This window comes from Dipodomys merriami, unplaced genomic scaffold (genome assembly GCF_024711535.1).
Source record: "Dipodomys merriami isolate MVZ:Mamm:240054 unplaced genomic scaffold, mDipMer1.0.p SCAF_45, whole genome shotgun sequence".
Taxonomy (NCBI): domain Eukaryota; kingdom Metazoa; phylum Chordata; class Mammalia; order Rodentia; family Heteromyidae; genus Dipodomys; species Dipodomys merriami.
Window position 1 is genome coordinate 2,114,041 of NW_027206013.1, and position 19,221 is coordinate 2,133,261.

General features: G+C 45.5%; 1 protein-coding gene across 6 annotated transcripts; it reads right to left on the reverse strand.

The window, feature by feature from the left end:
* Positions 1-101: 101 nt before the first annotated feature.
* Lrrc74b (leucine rich repeat containing 74B) lies at positions 102-18,667 on the reverse strand. 6 transcript variants are annotated; one of them, XM_069994754.1, is made up of 9 exons: positions 18,487-18,667; positions 17,591-17,733; positions 16,806-16,938; positions 15,788-15,994; positions 8,433-8,542; positions 7,352-7,467; positions 4,801-4,879; positions 3,495-3,590; positions 102-1,676 (listed from the first exon to the last, which is right to left on the reverse strand). In XM_069994754.1, the coding sequence occupies exons 1-9, from the start codon at positions 18,623-18,625 to the stop codon at positions 1,521-1,523; spliced, it is 1,179 nt and encodes a 392-aa protein (XP_069850855.1). In that variant the 5' UTR covers positions 18,626-18,667; the 3' UTR covers positions 102-1,520. The 6 variants fall into 6 exon arrangements, 5 of the variants coding, with proteins under 5 accessions (XP_069850855.1, XP_069850859.1, XP_069850856.1 ...); XM_069994755.1 differs by having other exon boundaries at positions 1,588-1,676; positions 3,449-3,590; XR_011366468.1 differs by having other exon boundaries at positions 1,628-1,676; positions 3,307-3,590.
* Positions 18,668-19,221: the final 554 nt, after the last annotated feature.

Sequence of the window (19,221 nt, forward strand, 5' to 3'; positions counted from 1 at the left end):
ACCATTTCCATTTAAAAAAAAAAATTACTGTATCCTGGGTAGTTGAAACAAATTTATTTTCTCACAGTTTTGGAGGCTGGAAGACCCAGAGACTCCTCTTTCTGGTTCGTGGACATCCAATTTTTTTTAGGGTTTCATATCTCTTGCTACTTTGAAAATCTTGTCTCTGATTATTTATTTAGTGCTGGTACTGGGGCTTGAACTCAGGGCCTGGACACTATCCTTTATCTAGCCTTTTCTGTTCAGGGCTGGTGCTCTACCCCTTGAGCCACAGCTCTACTTCTGGCCTTTTGCTGTTTAATTGGAGATAAGACTCATGGGCTTTTCTTTGCCCAGAGCTTTGGACTGCAATCCTCAGATCTCAGCCTCCTAAATTGCTAGGATTACAAGAATGAGCCACCAGAGCCCAGATTTGTTTTTACTTTAAAAATGTTTCCTTCTTTTATTTAAAACTATTTAAAGCTAGACATCGGTGGCTCATAACTGTAATACTAGCTATGCAGGAGGCTGAGATCTGATCACAGTTTAAAGCCAGCCCAGGCAGGGAAGTCCATGAGACTGTTATCTCCAATTAACTACCAAAAAGCTGGACTGGCACAAAAAAATTTTAGTAGTATAAATTAATTGCATTTACATCCATGTATATAATGTACTTTAATCAAAATCACCCTGTATATACTACTTTTTAAGCCCCTCCTTTTTCTTATCCTCCCCCTCCCCCCACTTTTTGCTTATATGTTTGAAACAGGGTCTCACTATGTAGTGCAAACTAGCCTCAAACTCATGATTCTCCTGTGGTTACCTCCTGAGTGCTAGGATACAGGTGTGCCCCACCATGACTGACAGGCATTAATATATTATGCCTATCTAATTTTTTAATGTAGAGCAGAATAGGCAAACAATTGGATCAAAGGTCACAGGCAGTTTTAAAGCTCAATGACACATTGTCTTCCAAAAAGGTTGTGATGGTCTGATTATTGCTAGTGGAGTTTAGGAATGATAACTTTGCACTTCTTTTTTGTTTCAGTTTCCTTTCCTTTCATCTGCCAAGGTTACCAGCACATGAATATGTGCAAGCCAGGGACATTTTTGGCCTTGTGTCCAGCTCAATGTAATATATATTAGGGCCGTGTGTTATGAAAGTGAATGACAGGTTGGATACTGGTGGCTCACAATTATAGTCCTAACTACTCAGGAAGCTGAGATCTGAGGATCTCAGTTCAAAGCCAGCCTGGGCAAAGAAAAGTAATGAGACTCTTTTGTCCAATTAACCAGCAAAAAGCCAGAAGTAGAGTTGTAGCTCAAGTGGTAGATCATAAGGTTTGAGAAAAAAAAAAAAAAAGCCAAGCAAGAGCATGAGGTCCTGGCACAAAATAAAGAAAAAAAGAATGAGTGACAGCCTAGATTACAGCAAGGACAGCAGGGCAGAGAGGAAGGTACAGTGTTATGAATCAAATGGCACACAATGTGGAAGTTGAAGGGCTTATTGGAGGAGATGAAGTGAAGAAGCCATGCTCCAGTCATTTAGTGGTAGATGCCGGTGACGATGGTTTGAAGAGTGGCAGCAACTCTTTTTTATACTCCGGTCTGTGGGCACCAGTCTTTAAGCAAAGCCCTGGAAGAATTACCTTCACTGAGCTTGCTAAGTCATCAAATTCTTTGTTTATCTGGATATCCTAAGGAGAAATATTACAAGGCAGTGATTATTCCTTTCTGAGAACTCCATTATTTTTCTTGCATACACAGCTCTCCAAGAAGCTCCACTGAGCAGTTTTTCTCCTGTGGCCCACAATTTCATATTCCCCAAATTACTAATACAGAAAAGGAAAGCGAACGAAGGGAAGGCTATTAGGGACATGCTCAATTTCATTCTTTGTGAGAGGTTAGGAGAGAGTAGTAGGGATTGAACCCAGCTCCTCCTGGTTTAATTCTACTACTTCAAGTACACCCTTTGTCTTTTTTTATTTTGTTGAACTAAAAAACAGCTTGTTGAACTCAGGGTCCTGCATTTGTAAGCTGGGTCTTCAACCTCTGACCTACACCTTCAGGCCTTTTTGCCTGGTGATTTTTTGGATAAGGTCTTGCATTCTGACTGGGCATGCACCTGTAAGATGATTTGCCTGTCTTTAGGTTTCCTTATGTAGCTGGGATGATAGGTACATGACACCATGCTCAGCTTCCTTCCCTCCTTTTTTTCTTTCTTCCTCCTTTCTTTTTTCTTTCTTTCTTTCTTTCTCCTTCCTTCTTTCCTTCCTTCCATCTTCCTTTCTTTCTTTTTGGTGGCAGTTCTGGGCTTGAACCCTAGCCTCAGTTCTGTTCCTGAGGTTTTATTTTTTTGCTTAAGGCTAATGCTCTACTACTTGAGCCATAGCTCTAGTGCTGGCTTTTTGGTAATTAATTGGATATAAGTCTCACAGACTTTTCTACCTGGGTTAGCTTTGACCTGTGCTCCTCAGATATCAGATTATAGGTATAGCCAATGGCACCCAGCACTTCTTTCCTTTGAGAAAAGTATTTCCTGCCAGGATCACAGTTCAAAACCAGCCTGGTCAAGAAAGACTGTAAGACACTTATTGCCATTTAACTACCAAAAGGAGGTATAGATGATCAAATGATAGAGCATCAGTCTTAAGAAAAAAAAAGCCAAGTGAGCCAGGCACTGGTAGCTCACACCTTCACACCTGTAATCCTAGCTACTCAGGAGGCTGAGATCTGAGGATCATAGTTCAAAGCCAGCCTGGGCAGGAAAATCTATGAGACTCTAATCTCCAATTAACCACCAAAAAATTGTGGAATCGAACCCAGGGCCTCAGGCATGCAAGGTAAGCGTTCTACCACTGAGCCACCTTCCCAGCCCCCAACCACCAAAAAATTGTAAGTGGAGTTGTGGCTCAGGTGGTAGAGCACTAGCCTTGAGCAAAATAGGTCAGGGACAGCCCTCAAGCCCCGAGTTCAAGACCTACAACTGACCAAAAAAAAAGCGCCAAATGAAAGTGTGAGGCCCTGAGTTCAAGCCCCAGTATCTGGCCAAAAAAAGAAAAAAAAAAGATACATTTTTCTATATTAAAGCAAAATTAAACAAAAATGTGACCTAATTCCCCTCAGAGACACAAAAGTGAATCTTTCTGCCCCACAGTCCCTTTGAAGCCATACATGTCCTAGGATAGAGGCCGGGAGAACAGCCTTTTAAGTACAGACTTGGCAGGTGTAAACACCTATGGACAGTGAGCACTCTGCCACTGCCCTCCACGTCTTGTCTTTAGCCAGTGAGGAACCTAGGCAGGGGTGAGACCTCAGAAACATTACCTGTTCAGATCAGGAGCAAAGTAGGAGAGGCTTCTTGATTTACATTAGAACATCTACCCAGCCAAACAGGGTATTGGGGCAGGACATTTTCTTTCTCTAATCCTCATTTTATTCCTCTAACATGGAAATGATGATAGCTCACAGGGTTGTTGAGAAGGCCAGAGATGAAGTTCAGGAGAAGCTCTTACAGAGAAATCCAACAGCTCAAGAGCAGATGCTGGATTGTCCCGGACAGATTTAAGGAGACCAAAGCAGCCTTCATTTTGTATGGGATTCCTGGACATCTAAGAGAGACACAGACAAGAGAGAGAAGCTGAGCCCAGGGCGGCCAGAGGACAACACGCAGGAGGAGGGGCTGTCATCTCTGATGGCATGCACTGTGGCTTTTCTGCAGGTGTGTCTGTGTGTGACAGTGTTGTTGATGAGGGTGCTGGATAGAGGGAAGAAGAAAGGAGTGGACACTGATTAGGCACCCACCTAGTGCACCTGGTCCTTAAACAACTGTCCTGTTAGAAGGGGCGACAACATTTATTTAGCAGCAACACCACTTGAGAGGGGAGTAGAACTCTGGGCTTTTACAGGAGAGGTGAATGGACCTGGGCATGGAACTGCTCATCAAGAGCAAAAGCAGGGATAGAAAAAGAAAAAGAAGAAATAGAATTGTACAAGCGTGTATATATATATGGGTGTGCCCTTGGGCACTGGTGCATGCAAACGTTCCAGCATGCATGCAGAGAATTCTGAGCAGTGGAGGAAAGAGCTGTGAACTAGGAACTGAAAATCACCAGAGCCCAGAGCCCTGATGTGTTACAAGTGAACTAAAATTTGTGTTAATTTGGGGGATTATCTACACTGGCTGGAAATGTACATCAAAGCTTGAAAAGAAAATCTGGGATCCTATGGGGGACAGAGATGTGAAAACTAATGAGGGAAGCATGGAAAAGGCGGGTGGTGGGGAGCAAAGCCAAATGCCACCTCCTAGCTGGTTATGCTGTCCCTGGGCACAAGCTGTGTGCACAGTAGCCTCCATCGCTCCATGCTCACCTCGCATCTTCGCTTCCCTGTCTTCTGCTTTCAGCACTACTTAGTTGTTCTCTCCCCAGCTATACCCCTGGGGAAGGGAACTCTTGCCAGGCCCACAGGCCTCAGGTAGGTAGGTCTGAGCTGACTGACTCTGGATGTCCACAAGACCAGAGGAAGCTCAGGGAAGAAGGTGAAGGTGAAGCTAAAGGTGTTCCAGCAGAGGAGAGAAAAGGGCAGGAAGGAGCTATGGGGGAGCTTCTGGGATCACACTGGAGATGCAGCATGGACCAGGCCAGAGGTGGGAGAAGTAGTCACAATGGGGAAACCAGGAACCCCCCCCTTCTGGGCTCAATAGCCTGGTGTGTACTGCTTCTCATCCTCATCTGTGGGTGAAGGGAGGTGGGAAGGGGTCTGTGTAGGCTGGTACAAGGCAGATCTGGACTGGGGTGTCCTCCTTCAGGTAGCACTCACCACAAGAATCCTCAGTGTCTGGTTGACTTGGAGGCCAAACCCCAGGCTCAGAGCTCCCACCACAGAGATGCGGTTGTTGCTGCAATCAAAAAGTCATTGTGGGCTGGGAAGGTGGCTCAGTGGTAGAGCGCTTGCCTTGCATGCATGAGGCCCTGGGTTCGATTCCCCAGCACCACATAAGCAAAAAGAAAAAAAGCCGGAAGTGGCGCTGTGGCTCAAGTGGTAGAGCACTAGCCTTGAGCTGAAGAGGTGAGGGACAGAGCCCAGGCCCAGAGTTCAGGCCCCACGACCGGACCCAAAAAAAAAAAAGTCATTGTAATTAAAATATGGAACCAGCCTAGGTACCCATCACTAGATGAATAAAGACAATGTGGGAGTTGGGAGCCAGTGGTTCACACCTCTAATTGTAACTACTTAGAAGGCTGAGCTCTGAGGATTCTGATTTGAAGCCAACTTGAGAAGAAATGTCCTTAAAACTCTTATCTCCAATTAACAAGCAAGAAGATGGAAGTAGAAGTGTGGCTCAAGTGGTAGAGTGCCAGCCTTGAGCAAAAAAGCCGAGTAAAAGTATGGGGTCCTGAGTTCAAGTCCCATCACTAACACACTCACACATGCACAAAATGTGGATTATTTTTACAAGGGAGTATTATTCAGCTATGAAGAGGAATAAAATTATGTCATTTACAGCAAATGGGTGAAACTAGAAAACAAAATATTAAGTGAATAAGCAGGATATAGTTAAGACAAGTACCACAGGGCTGGGAATGTGGCTTGGTGGTAGAGTGCTTGCATAGCATGCATGAAGCCCTGGGTTAGATTCCTCAGTACCACATACACAGAAAAAGCCAAAAGTGGTGCTGTGACTCAGCGTGCTAGCCTTGAGCAAAAGGAAGCCCAGGGACAGTGCCCAGGCCCTGAGTTCAAGCCCCAGGAATGGCCAAAAAAGACAGGTTTCCTCTTATATGTGGAAGCATACACACACATATAATTACACACACAAAACCCCAGCCTTCCTTTCCCACCTTCCTCCTAATATCTTTCCCAATTTCCAGTAATCATTGTCCTATCATTTTTTTACTCTCCACATATATTTCAGCTGATTGTCCCAGGGTTCCTACTGCAGCTGTTACTGAATCCACCAGGCTGAGCTTCATATTTCAGCCCTGCACTGGTGCCCAAGAGCCCATATGTAGAAGATGGCTATGATGATGCTTCATGGTGGTTTTGGAGGTCACCTTGAGCATCCTTCCCAAGTGGCTTAGCCCTTTGATCTTAGCAGGTGCTTCCATATGTTCTACTCCAGCTGACAACCTATCTCTGACAACATCTGTTCTGGAAAATACCAGTGCACTGTCCATGTCCTCTTTTCCTTTTTCTTCTCCTTCTGTTAGAACTCAAACTCTAAGTCTGAGCTCTGGGTCACTGTCTCTGGGGCTTTTCTCACTTCTGACTTCTCAGACCCCAGTTCTGACTATGCCTGTGATTTCAGTATCTCTTGTGGCCACACCTCCCTTGGCATCCCCCCCTTTTTTCTTGTTGCCTATCTTGGGGCTTGAACTCACAGCCTGGACGCTGCCCCTGAGCCTGTTTGTGCTCAAGGGTAGTGTTCTACCATTTGAGCCATAGCAATACTTCCGGCTTTTTCTGAGTAGTTTACTGGAGATAAGAGTCTCATGGACTTTCCTGCCCGGGCTGGTTTTGAACTCAGATCTCAGCCTCCTGAGCATCTAGGATCACAGGTGTGAGCCACCAGTGCCTGGCTTCTTGGCTTTTTCTGTAGGGAGGAAAAGAGGGCTTCTGTGTCTTCAGGGGACAGTCCCTGGTGAGGGGTTCAGCCACAGCCACCTATGACCTGTCTGGTCCCTGCCTCTTCCCTTCTGCTAGTCTTACCTTGAACTCTATTACCTGCCGAGGGCTGAGATAAGCCCTTCACACCCAGCAGGCTCTTAGCAGTCTTGTGTTGAGAAAAGTATTCCCCCAATGTCAGGGCTGTGCCTTACTCACCCAGACTAGACTTTTATGAGTGGAAGGGAGTCTGTTGATGATGCCCATTCTCCACCAGGTCCTCTAAAGATGCTTTGCACACAAATTTATGATCTGAGCTGCAGGGATTGTGTCATAAGAGATTATCTTAAACTGGGACCAATGGTTCACACCTGTAATTCTAGCTACTCAGGAGGTTGAGATCTGAAGATCATGGTTCAAAGCTAGCCTGAGCAGGAAAGTCCCTGAAACTCTTGTCTCTAATAAGCTAGAAATTGGGATGTGGCTCAAGTGGTAGAACACTAGCTTCGAGTACAAACAAGCCTAGGGACAGTGGCCAGGCCCCTGAGTTAAAGACCCTGGACTGGAGCACGCACGCACGCACGCACACACACACACACACACACACACACACACACACAATTATCTGAAGTGAGGACAGAGTTGGGTGTTCTGGGATTGTGGCTCAAGCTCCATCCTGGCTAGACTGTGGAAGATCCAGTTATCAAATGGAATAGCAGCTAGATTGTCATGGCCCTAGTCCCTGGAGCAGCACCCTGGTGCTCACCTCAAGTTGAGTTCCTCCAACACATTGTTGGCCTTGAGGGCCTCACCTACTGCAGAGGCACCAGAGTCTCCAAAGCCATTATAAGAGATGTCCAGGACTTTCAGGAAGATATTTGCCTAGAAGCCAAAGAAGAAAGCCATGAAACCAGGCAGAAAATGCAAAACGCCAGGGAGCCCCTGCCTCAGAATCCAGGAGGCCTGATCAAGGACAAGCTTTAGAGTGGGAGGGTTTCCAGGGCAGAGTAAAGGTGAGTTGTTTGAGCCAGACTGGGAAGTTGGCTCAGTGGTAGAGCGCTTGCCTTGCATGCCTGAGGCTCTGGGTTTGATTCCTCAGCACCACATAAGCAAAAAAGAAAAACCCCGGAAGTGGTTGAGCTAAAGAGCTGAGGGACAGCGCCCAGGCCCAGAGTTCAGGCCCCACGACCGGACCCAAAAAAAGAAAAAGATGAGTTGTTTGAGAGTATCTTTCAAGGACACAAGGCCTTGCAATCTCGGTCAACTTGCTTTGCTTGTTCTCTAGCATTTCAGCCATACCTCTAGACTGGCACTTTGCTGGTTATTTTAGAGATGGAGAATTATAGACTTTTCTGCCTTGGCTGGCCTTGAACATCATTCCTCTGATCTCAGCCTCCTAAGGAGCTAAAATTACAGCTGTGAACCACTGGCATCTGGATGAGCACAGTGACCACTAAATGTGGCCAGGAAATAAAAGTCACCAAACATCCTTTAAGGTCTGCTTACCTTTAAGATTCACTGGGTGCTGGTAGTTCTAGCTACTCAGAAGGCTGAGAGTTGAGAATTGTGGTTGAAAGTCAACCCAGAAAGAAAGGTATGTAAGACTTTTATCTCAAGTTAACAACTAACACACCAGAAAAGGAGCTGTAGTTCAAGTGATAGAAAACCAACCTTGAGTGAAAAACTATGGAAGAATACCCAAGCCCTGAGATAAAATCCCCAGTATTGGGGGGAGGGGAAGCCACAAAGCTTCTTTCTGGAGCACTGCAGAGACAAAAAAGCTGGGACAGGGAACACCTGCCCCAAAGGACATATCCCAGGGGCTGACTGAGTAGGGGGTCTCATACCTCCAGCCCCTTGGCAAATGCTGTGGCCCCTGACCCTCGAAGGTGGTTCCATCTTATGTTAAGCTCAGTGAGTCCAGTATTTTCTGCCAGGGCTGGCCCAAGGATCTCTCCTTCAGAAACACCAAGATTGATAGATTTAGTCATTCTGTTAATTCCCTTCAAAAACAATACTGATGCCAATGTGTGCCAGAGTCTCTGCTGGGCAAAGGGATCACCAACATGAATTACCCTGGGCCTGCCCCACACTCAAGGAATCCACATGTAATTGGATAGATAGGAATTCAAATTGAGATATAAGCTATTAAAAACTACAAACAGGGGGCTAGTAGCAGAGAGATGGTCTTTGTGGGATCAAAAAAGTGAGGGAACTTATTTTTTTATTTTTGCTAGTTCTAGGACTTGAACTCGGGGCCTGGGTGCTGTTCCTGAGCTTCTTTTGCTCAAGGCTAGCACTCTACCACTTGAGCCACAGAGCTACTTGTGGCTTTCTCTGTTTATGTGATACTAAGAAATCAAACCCAGGGCTTTGTGCATGCTAGGCAAGCATTCTACCACTAAGCCACATACCCAGCCCAAAAAAGGAGATTTTAAACTGAGAAATCCATCATGTTAGGGATCCCTGAGTCCTGTGGGAGCTATGATGGAGAATAGAAAGTATGATTGGATGGTGTGCAAGGAGAAAACCTGATGCTAGCATAAAACTGCTGGTTTGTTTGCTCTATCCTGTGTTTGAGCAAAGACACAAGATTCTGAGTGTTTGATATTATACAGTGATTCTGTCCAAACACAGGATGGATGTTTGTCCTTTCCTGTATGCCTAATCTCCACTATATCCTGCTGTATGTTGTCTACTTCTTAGGATGGACCCTTTGTTCTTTTTTTCCCTTTTTTAATTTTTTTGGTCAGTAGTGGGGCTTGAATTCTGGGCCTGGGCACTACCCTGAGCTCTTCAGCTCACAGCTAGTGCTCTACCATTTGAGCCACAGCACCACTTCCGGTTTTCTGGTGGTTAATTGGAGATAAGAGTCTCACAGACTTTCCTGCCTGGGCTGGCTTTGAACCATGATCCTCAGCTCTCAGCCTCCTGTGTAGCTAGGATTACAAGCATGAGCTACCAGCGCCCAGCTGGACTGTTTATTCTATGAACCAAAATTGCCCAAGTTAGGGGGCAATTAATTTATTAAAAAGGGTGGATAGATGGAGCTGGGAAGGTGGCTTAGTGGTAGAGCGCTTGCCTTGCATGCCTGAGGCCCTGGGTTCAATTCCTTAGCACCACATAAGCAAAAAGAAAAAAGCCGGAAGTGGCACTGTGGCTCAAGTGGTAGAGCGTTAGCCTTGAGCTGAAGAGCTGAGGGACAGCGCCCAGGCCCAGAGTTCAAGCCCTATGACCAGACCCTCCCCCCCCCCCAAAAAAAAAGGGTGGATAGAGAAAGCTAAAGAAATCTGTTCTGTTCTGGAACTCTCCCTTGCATCTCTTGACCGTGCCTGTGTTTCTAAAGTAATCCTCTTTTCTTAACACAATATTCACTGGATAGAACTGGCACCAACATATATGGATGCATAATGGACAGGAATCACAGGAAAGAGCAAATAGGCAGAGATGCCTGTGTAGACACACACCCACTCATGGAGCTAGAGGTGGGAGGGGGAAGCAAGTGCATTGAGGCAAGGAGTTAAGAGATTGAGGGGCATTTGAAATGGGCTGAAGGGCTTTGCACCAAGTGAGAAAAACTCTTCTATCAAAGGGTATTGCTTAAAAGTTCCTGCTTTGGCCAGGTGGCTTGGCTTTTGTTCAGGAAAAGAGGAACTGACTTGAGATAAGAAAGGATTTTTAAAATGTAAGGTTTTGTTTTAAACTGATTTCTTATCAAGATGGAATTATAACATGCTCTAGACTGTTGAAGAAATCGCAGGTGCAGGTGGCTCACACCTGTAATTCTAGCTACTCAGGAGGCTGAGATCTGAGGATCACAATTCAAAGCCAGCTCAGGCAAGAAAGTCTGAGTCTCTTATCTCCAAGGAGCCACCAGAAAACTGCAAGTGGAGCTGGTGGCTCAAGTGGTAGAGCCTAGCCTTGAGCAAAAGAGCTGAGGGACAGTGCCCAGGCCCTGAGTTCAAGCCCCAAGACTAACTAACTAAATAAATAAATAAATAATTTTAAAAATGGACGAATTAGAGCACTCAGACAGTATGCTCTCCTAGCAGCCTGCCTGGCTTGCCTGGCAGTGAACACTTTTAGGACCTTGGATAGCTCCCTGCAGCAAGTGAAGATTCTTGGCCTGACATTCTGAGCAGCATTAGATCTAGTAGCTCTAGGTTCTCAAATATGAGTATGTTTTCCTTCCTCAGCTCCCTTCAGGGCTTAGAGGGGAGGGCAGTGTTGCCCACTTTGTAGTGCACCCCTTTCTCCACTGAGTAGAGGGTAAGAAGGCTTTTTCTTTTTCATGTCCAGTCTGAGTGACTTTTGCAGCAACCCTACCTATGAAGTAGATGCTACTGTCACTTAGGATTGGGTGGGAAGACTCACATCTAACTCCTTCACCCTTCCAAGGAGTCAGGAATACTTTCCAATCTTGTCTTGGAGGGACAAAATGGCCTCATTTTAGATGGGCACTACTAGATCATGGCTGTAATCCTAGCCAGTCGGGAGGTTAAAATCTGAGGATCACAGTTCAAAGCTAACCCAGGCAGGAAAGTCCATAGACTCTTTTCTCCAATTAACCACCAAAAAGCTGGAAGTAGAACTGTGGCTCAAATGGTAGCATGCCAGTTTTAAGGAAACAAGCCAAGCCAGGAAAAAATCAGTTGCCTTTCTGTACACCAACAATAAACAAGCAGAAAGGGAAATCAGGGAAACAACCCCATTTACAATAACCTCAAAAAAAATATCTAGGAATTATCCTAACCAAAGATGTAAAGGACCTATTTAGTGAAAACTATAAAAGCCTCAAGAAAGGAATCAAAAAGGACACCAGGAAGTGGAAAGACCTTCCATATTCTTGGATAGGCAGAATCAATATTGTGAAAATGGCCATACTGCCAAAAATGGTACACAAATTCAATGCAATTTCCATCAAAATCCCAATGACGTTCTTTACTGAAATAGAGAAAGCAATCCAAAAATTCATATGGAACAACAAAAGACCTACAATGGACAAAACAAATATAGGCAAAAGAAACAATGCAGGAAAGATTATGATACCAGATTTCAAGCTCTACTATAGAGCAATAATAACAAAGACAGCTTGGTATTGACACAAAAACAGACTCAAAGACCAATGGAACAGATTAGAAGATCCAGAAATAAAATTACATACCTATAGTCAGCTGATATTTGACAAAGAAGCCGAAGACATACAGTGGAAGAAGCATAGCCTCTTCAACTATTGGTGTTGGGAAGACTGGGCAGCCACATGCAGAAAGCGAAAAGTGGACCCCAGTCTGTCACCATACATTAACATCAACTCAAAATTGATAAAGACCTTAACATCAAACCTGAAACTCTGAAACTACTGCCAGACAGAGTAGGACAGACAATTGAACTTATAGGCACAGGCAGGAACTTCCTGAACGGAATTCCAGGGTTACAACAAATTGGAGAGAGACTTGACAAATGGACTACCTTAAAATAAAAAATTTCTGTACAGCTAAAGACAGAGCTACCAAACTAGAAAGACAGCCAACTAATTGGGAAAATTATTTACCAGCAGTATATCAAAGGACTAATATCCATTATCTACAGGGAATTCAAGAAACTAATCCCTCCCAAGTCTAACAAACCAATCATTTAAATGGGCAAGGGAACTAAAGAGAGACTTCTCAGAAAAGACAAAAATGGCAAAGAAACACATGAGGAAACGTTCATCATCCCTGGCCATAAAGAAAATGCAAATAAAAACAACCCTGAGATACTAGTCAGTATGGCCCATATCCTACATTCAGCCGATGAAAAATGCTGAAGGGGATGTGGAGAAAGAGGAACCCTACTGCACTGCTGGTGGGAATGTACTCTAATACAACCACTTTGAAAGCAGTCTGAAGGTACCTCACAAAGCTAAATATAGACCTCCCCATGACCTAGCCATACCACTCCTAGGCATCTACCTTGAGCAACAGAAACCAGGATACAAAGACACATGCATCTCTATGTTCATTGCTGCAGTGTTCACAGTAGCCAAGATATGGAAACAACCCAGATGCCCCACTACAGATGAATGGATCCAAAAATTGTGGTACTTATATACAATGGAATGTTATGCAGCCATTAGAAAGGCATTTGCAGGGAAATGGATAGAACTAGAACAAATCATTTTGAGTGAGGTAAGCCAAGATCAGGGAGACAAACAGCACATGGTCTCCCTGATATGTGAATGTTAAATTCAAAATGCAAGGAGATATGACAAAGTAAACAGGACTAAAGAAACAAAAGACCTCTACTTAATTTTGTCATATCATTTCTAAATGACTCCATGTTCTTGACCACATATATGATATCGATATATATGTGCACATCTGAGGGAAACTAGGAGGAAGGCACAGAATCAGAAGGAAACAGGAAAATATACAACAGAGGAGCCCATCAGCTGCACTGGACATTGATGAAAATGAACTAAGCAAATCAAGGGCAGTGATAGGAGGGAGGGAATGAGAAGAAAGGAGGGAACAGCCTATACTAAGCAAAAGGAAAGAAATGTACATATCACCTGATGTGGAAGAAATAGTTGTATTGTCAAAGCTCATAGAATTCACAAACTTTATCGACCATGATAATGACAATTTGCCTTGTGAAGGTTAAAACATGTTTGTGACTTTAACTGAGAATCACTATCCCACAATACTGTGAAATTTGTGAAATTTATGTAATCAATCTCAATTAAAAATTGTAAAAAATTTTAAAAAGATGTACAAAGTTGGGTACTGATGACTCAAGCCTATGATTTTAACTACTCAGGAGGCTGAAATCTGAGGATTGTGGTTCAAAGACATCTAGGGAAGGAAACTTCATGAGAATCCTATCTTCAATTAGTCACTGAAAAAGCTGGAAGTAGTTCAAAGTGGTACAGCACTAGCCTTGAGCAAAAGGAGCTCAGGGACAGTGCTCAAGACCAGAGTTTAAGGCCTATGAACAGGAAAAAAAAAAAAAGAAAAAAAACTGGTATGTGAACAACTACATCAAACTCTCTGAATCATTTCATGACAGCAGGTATATCTTAAAGAACTCTAACCTCCAACCGTATCAACAAGCTCTACTTTATCTGTGAATATATTTTGGAATTTCACTTATTAAGAAAAAAAATTGGGCTTGGAAGGTGGCTCAGTGGTAGAGTACTTGCCTCATATGCATGAAGCCCTTGGTTCAATTCCTCAGCACCACGTAAACAGAAAAAGCCGGAAGTGGTGCTGTAGAGTGAGCTGAAAAGCCCAGGGCCTTGAGCTGAAGAGCTCAGGGACAATGCCCAGGCCCAGAGTTCAAGCCCCACAACCGACAAAAAAAAAGAAAGAAAGGAAAGAAGAAAGAAAGAAAGGAAGAAAGAAAGGAAAAAAGGAAGGAAGGAAGGAAGGAAGGAAGGAAGGAAGGAAGGAAGGAAGGAAGGAAGAGAAAAAAAGAAAAAAATCAATATCTAATAATGCTTTTATGACTAACCCAGAATTTTTACCAAATGTACTCTTAAAACCAAAACAGAAGAGAAATAAAATGCAATTTTTGGGGGGTTGGTTGTGGGGCTTGAACTCTGGGGCTGGGTTCAGTCCCTGTGCTCTTCAGCTCAAGGCTAGCACTCTACCACTTGAGCCACAGCACCACTTCCAGTTTTCTGGTGGTTAACTGGAGATATGAGTTTCATGGACTTTCCTGAGATCCTCAGATCTCAGCATCCTGAGTAGCTAGGATTACAGGTGTGAGCCACCAGCACCCAGCAAAATACAATATTTTATAATTTTTTTTAAAAAAAGCCAAGCCAAAGCCCTTACGTCAGGCCCTAGTACTGGCATCAAAAAAAATACCTTAACTGGGCGCTGGTGGCTCATACCTGTAATTCTAGCTATTGAGGAGGCTGAGATCTGAGGATCATGGTTCAAAGCCAGCCTGGGCAGGAAAGCCCATAAGACCCTTACTCCAATAAACCACCAGAAAACTGGAAGTGGTGCTGTGGCTTAAGTGGTATAGAGTGCTAGCCTTGAGTTGAAGAGCTGAGGGACAGCTCCCAGGCCCAGAGTTCAAGCCTCTCAACTGACAAAAAACAGAAACAAAAATAAACAAATACCTCCACACATCACCTTTATAATAACAATAAAGAAATAAAAAGAACAATTAAACAAGCAAACAAAAAAGGTCTTTGTTTAAACTTTGTCCTTTCCAGGTCCCACGCCAACTCCTTGTGTACACATGTATGAGTTGCACTGCCTTGACAGGCCTTAGCTTATAGCTCTTCCATTCCAACTGCCTATAGTCTCCTACATAGCTGGGATTATAGGCATATGCCACTGTGCCTGACTTATTTGTTAAAATAGTATCTGTTATAAGAAAGTATGTGATTTTTGCCCTAGTTGGCCTCAAATTGCAACTCTCTAGTTCTCTGCCTCCCAAAGAGCTGGGATTTCAGATTGAGTCACTGTAATTCCACCTGGGCCCCTAGCATGTCCTTCTTGAAACCAGGGACTTTTTGTTTGAGGCTGTGTTTCTTCTAGTTATTAAATCAATATGGACATATATAACAGTGAGCAAGAAGATATATTTTTTTTGGTTGGTCGTGGAGCCTGAACTCTGGGCCTGGGCACTGTCCCTCAGCTCTTCAGCTCAAGAGTAGCACCCTACCACTTGAGCCATAGCATCACTTCTGGCGTTTTCTGCTTATGTGGTGCTGAGGAATCGAACCCAGCGCCTCAAGCATGCAAGGCAAGCACTCTACCATTGAGCCACCTTCCAAGCCCCCAAGGAGATATTCTTGAGATGAATAGAGTAGAAGAGTGGGCTAAGGTGGGTGTGGGAAGCAGAAATGGCATGTGGATATTCTCTGGCATATGCAGAATGTGGCCTTGCCAACTCTCTCTCCCACTAACAGAACAACAATAAAGTTTCATGTCCTGCCAGGCACTGGTGGCTCACATCTGTAATCTTAGCTATTCAGTAAGCCGAGATCTGAGGATTGCAGTTCAAAGCCATCCCAGGCAGAGAAGTTTATGAGACTGTTATCCCCAATGAGCCACCAGAAAACTGGAAGTGGCACTGAAGCTCAAAGTGGTAGAAAGCTAGCAAAAAGAGTTCAAGAACAGTGCCTAGGCCCTGAGTTCAAGCCCAATGACTGATTAAAAAAAAAAAAGGTTTCAGTCCCATAGTGGCCCAGACCACATATTACCTGCTAGGTCATTCAACTGGTTATAGCTGAGGTCCAGGGATTTCACGCTCGTGTGGGCCAGCAGGAATGCTGCAAGGTGCTGAGCTGCCTGCTCCTCCAGACGATTCCCTGCCAGCTGTATCTTCTGTACAGTCTGGTTCTCTGCAAGGGCAGCACAGAGGGCCTGGGCCCCTGTGACTCCCAGCTGGTTCTCTGACAGGTCCACATCTGGAGGGCCAGGACCACTGTTCAGTCAGGCATAATTCTCCTCCAATTCCCTCCATCCCAGGATCATGACAGAGAAAGGGGCTTTGCAGGGGAACTGTCATGAGGTAGCACGGTGGCATCTCTGCCACTACTGCTACTGGCTAGATCTCTTGGTGTCTCTGACCTCCCAATTCCTCAATGTCAGCGAGCCTCTTTGTCACGGGGTTAAAAACCACCTACCTGTATGGCTGTGGAGAACAATGCAGTAGAGGGGGTGGCACCCCCCTGTTGAAGGGGGTCTAGCAAAACCATATCCTACCCAGAAGCCCTCTCTGCCACATTGCCAGGGACTGGCAATATTGGCCCATACTGTCCATTCAGAAAGAAATTATGTGCCTTATCTTGGTTTTGTCTCATCTTATCTGCAGACCACATCATACTTGCTGAGCACAACTCCTAGGGCTATAAGATGGTTGGAGTCATTTCACAGATTGATTCTCTTAGGTGGCAGAACTGGCATTTGGATGCACCCTGTCTACCACCGCCCCTGTTTCTGTATCTCTCACGCTGCCTCAGACATTGGGAGTCTACCCAGTGTGGGGATGAGGGGAGGACAAGTGGGGTGAGTGGGCTGTGGTATATCAGAGGAAGAGAGTGGCCTCCAGCATTGGCTGTACCCCTGGAGGCTCTAACTCAACCTGTACCCCACCTTGTGAAGACAGTCCTCCCCACCCCAGCCACACACCCCCAGCAGGGCCCAAGTATAAAGGTCTTTTCCTCCAGGAGGGAGAGGAGGACTCAAACTAGCCACCATCCCAGGCTCAGTACCTACCACAGATACTGCTACTTTTTCTCAGGACAGCTGCCAGGACCTCTGCACCAGTCCCACAGAGACCATTGTCCCGAAGATCCAGCCTCTTAATGGAGGGATTGTTGGTCAATGTGAAAGCTACAGCCTGAGCCCCCTGGCACAGAACAGAGGGGTGTGAGGGCGGGGCCTGTCCAAAGCTGAGGGCTCCAAACATGGTTACCCACTTTTCTGGCTCATGTTCCCAGGACTCAGTAGACTCCATGCTTTCTTTTTCTTTTTCTTTTTGGTTGGTCATGGAGCTTGAACTCTGGCCTGGACACTGTCCCTCAGCTCTTCAGCTCAAGGCTAGCGCTCTATTACTTGAGCCACAGCGCCACTTCCAGTTTCTGAGTGGTTTATTGGAGATAAGAGTCTCACAGCCTTTCCTGCCCAGGCTGGCTTTGAACTACGATCCTCAGATCTCAGCCTCCTGAGTAGCTTGGATTACAGGTGTGAGCCACTGGTGCCTGGCTAGACTCCATGCTTTCTAACTGGAAAGGCTTCCCTTTCCCTGGGAACACCTGTTTCTCCCTCTTGGCTCCACCCAGATCTTGTCTCCTGGAGGAGTCCTGTCTGACCTAAATTTAAGCAGGTAGGAACCCTCAGCCTCCCCACCCCTTATACTGATATCAGTCACAGTCTGTCCTGTGTCCTATACTTGACACAGAAGACAGCTGAATATGTGCAATGGACTCAAGAAGAGTCAAGGCCACTGTCTCCCTGATCCTTCTTCTTTAAGCTTTGCTCCAGTGCCCCTCCATAGGTACCTGAGGTCCTAGACCACGATGCCGAAGGTTCAATTCCCCAGAAATCTGTTGTCGAAAAAAGCAGGAGACAGGCATAATGCTATGGGTCTGGCAAGACCTCAGGCAGAGAGGATCCTTGGCTAGTTCTCTGTGCCCCTGGATGCCTAGTAAGAGACAGGGGACATCACACATATGGACTGTTTCTTCCTGTGCATATAGGACTATTGCTTTCATATTACAGAGAAAGCAAACTCTTTCCCAGAATTAGGGCATTGATCAATGTTAAAGTGCATAATGTACTCCCATACACACAGTGTTTTATGAACATTGTATGTGTGTGTCGGGGGGGACTGAAACAATTCTAAACCCTATGCATCCATTAGCTTAGTTTTTCCTATAGATTCTGTTTTTCCAGCCTTGAACCAATTTCAGAATGTTTGGCAGGGTCTGGCATTTAAATATTGTTCTGGAAGCAAGGGTATTATTATCATTATCATTATTAGTGGTGCTACTGGGAAGTGAATTCTTGATGGTGGAACTCTCCCTCGCCCCTCCCCCAATATTGGTCTTGAACTCAGGATGTAGGCGTTGTCGCTTAGCTTTTATTCTCAAGGCTAGTGCTCTATCACTAAAACGTTCCATTTCCCGCTTTTTGGTGGTTACTTGGGCTTCTCTGCACAAACTGGCTTCGAATCTGGATCCTCAGATTTCAGCCTCCAGAGGAGCTAAGGTTACAAGGGTGAACCACGGACGCCTAGCTAATGGTGGCACTCGGACTGTCCCCCAGGAGAAGATGTCAGAGGGCACAAAGCACCACTGACTACCTGAGGACACCCCATTCAGCCCAGCCAGTCCACCCATTCTGGAAAAACCCTCAAGGTGAGAGTCAAGCCTGGCTCCTCCTGCCCCAGGGGCACCTTCCGTTTCCTGGTCCGAGTCCAAATCTGCGTTCAAACTGTTCTCAGCCTCTTGGAGCTCTGCGAAAGCCCCAGCGACTGCCATTGCTCCTTCCTCCAGTTCTTCATCCTCATCAGCTCCCTCGAAGGGATCTTTCATCCTTAAGCCCACTTCTCAGTTGTACCTAGCAGTGCTCACACTTGGAAGGCTGCCCCGGAATGTGGGCGGGCCCTGCTGCCTCACTGACCAATGGAATGCGGCACATAGACAACAGGCGTTCATCGCAACCAGTGGCAGCTTATCCCTACCTACCCGCCCCGCCCCCCGCCGAAGCTGTCCTCCCCCGCGGCGGTTTCATGGCAACCCCGTGTTGCTGGTCGCCATAGAAACCGCGACTGGCCTGCACCAACATGGAGCAGAGTGAATTAATGTGAGCCTCATTGCCATGCACAGGGGTGGGCACCTTTGGGGCGTTCATTTTTCCTGCTGCTTTGTGAGGTGCCAGCATCTCTAAAATTTTATTTACCGCCCCCCTCTCTCTGTGGGGCTCCTAAGGATTGAAGTTAGGGTCTGAGCAATGTCTCTGAGCTCTTTTGTGCAAGGCTAGTGCACAACCACTTGAGCCACAGCTCCACTTCCAGCTGTTTGGTGGTTAATTGGAGATAAGAGTCTCATGGACTTTCCTGCTCAGGCTAGCTTTGAACTGCAATCCTCAGATGTCTGCCTCCTAAGTAGCTAGGATTACAGGCATGAGC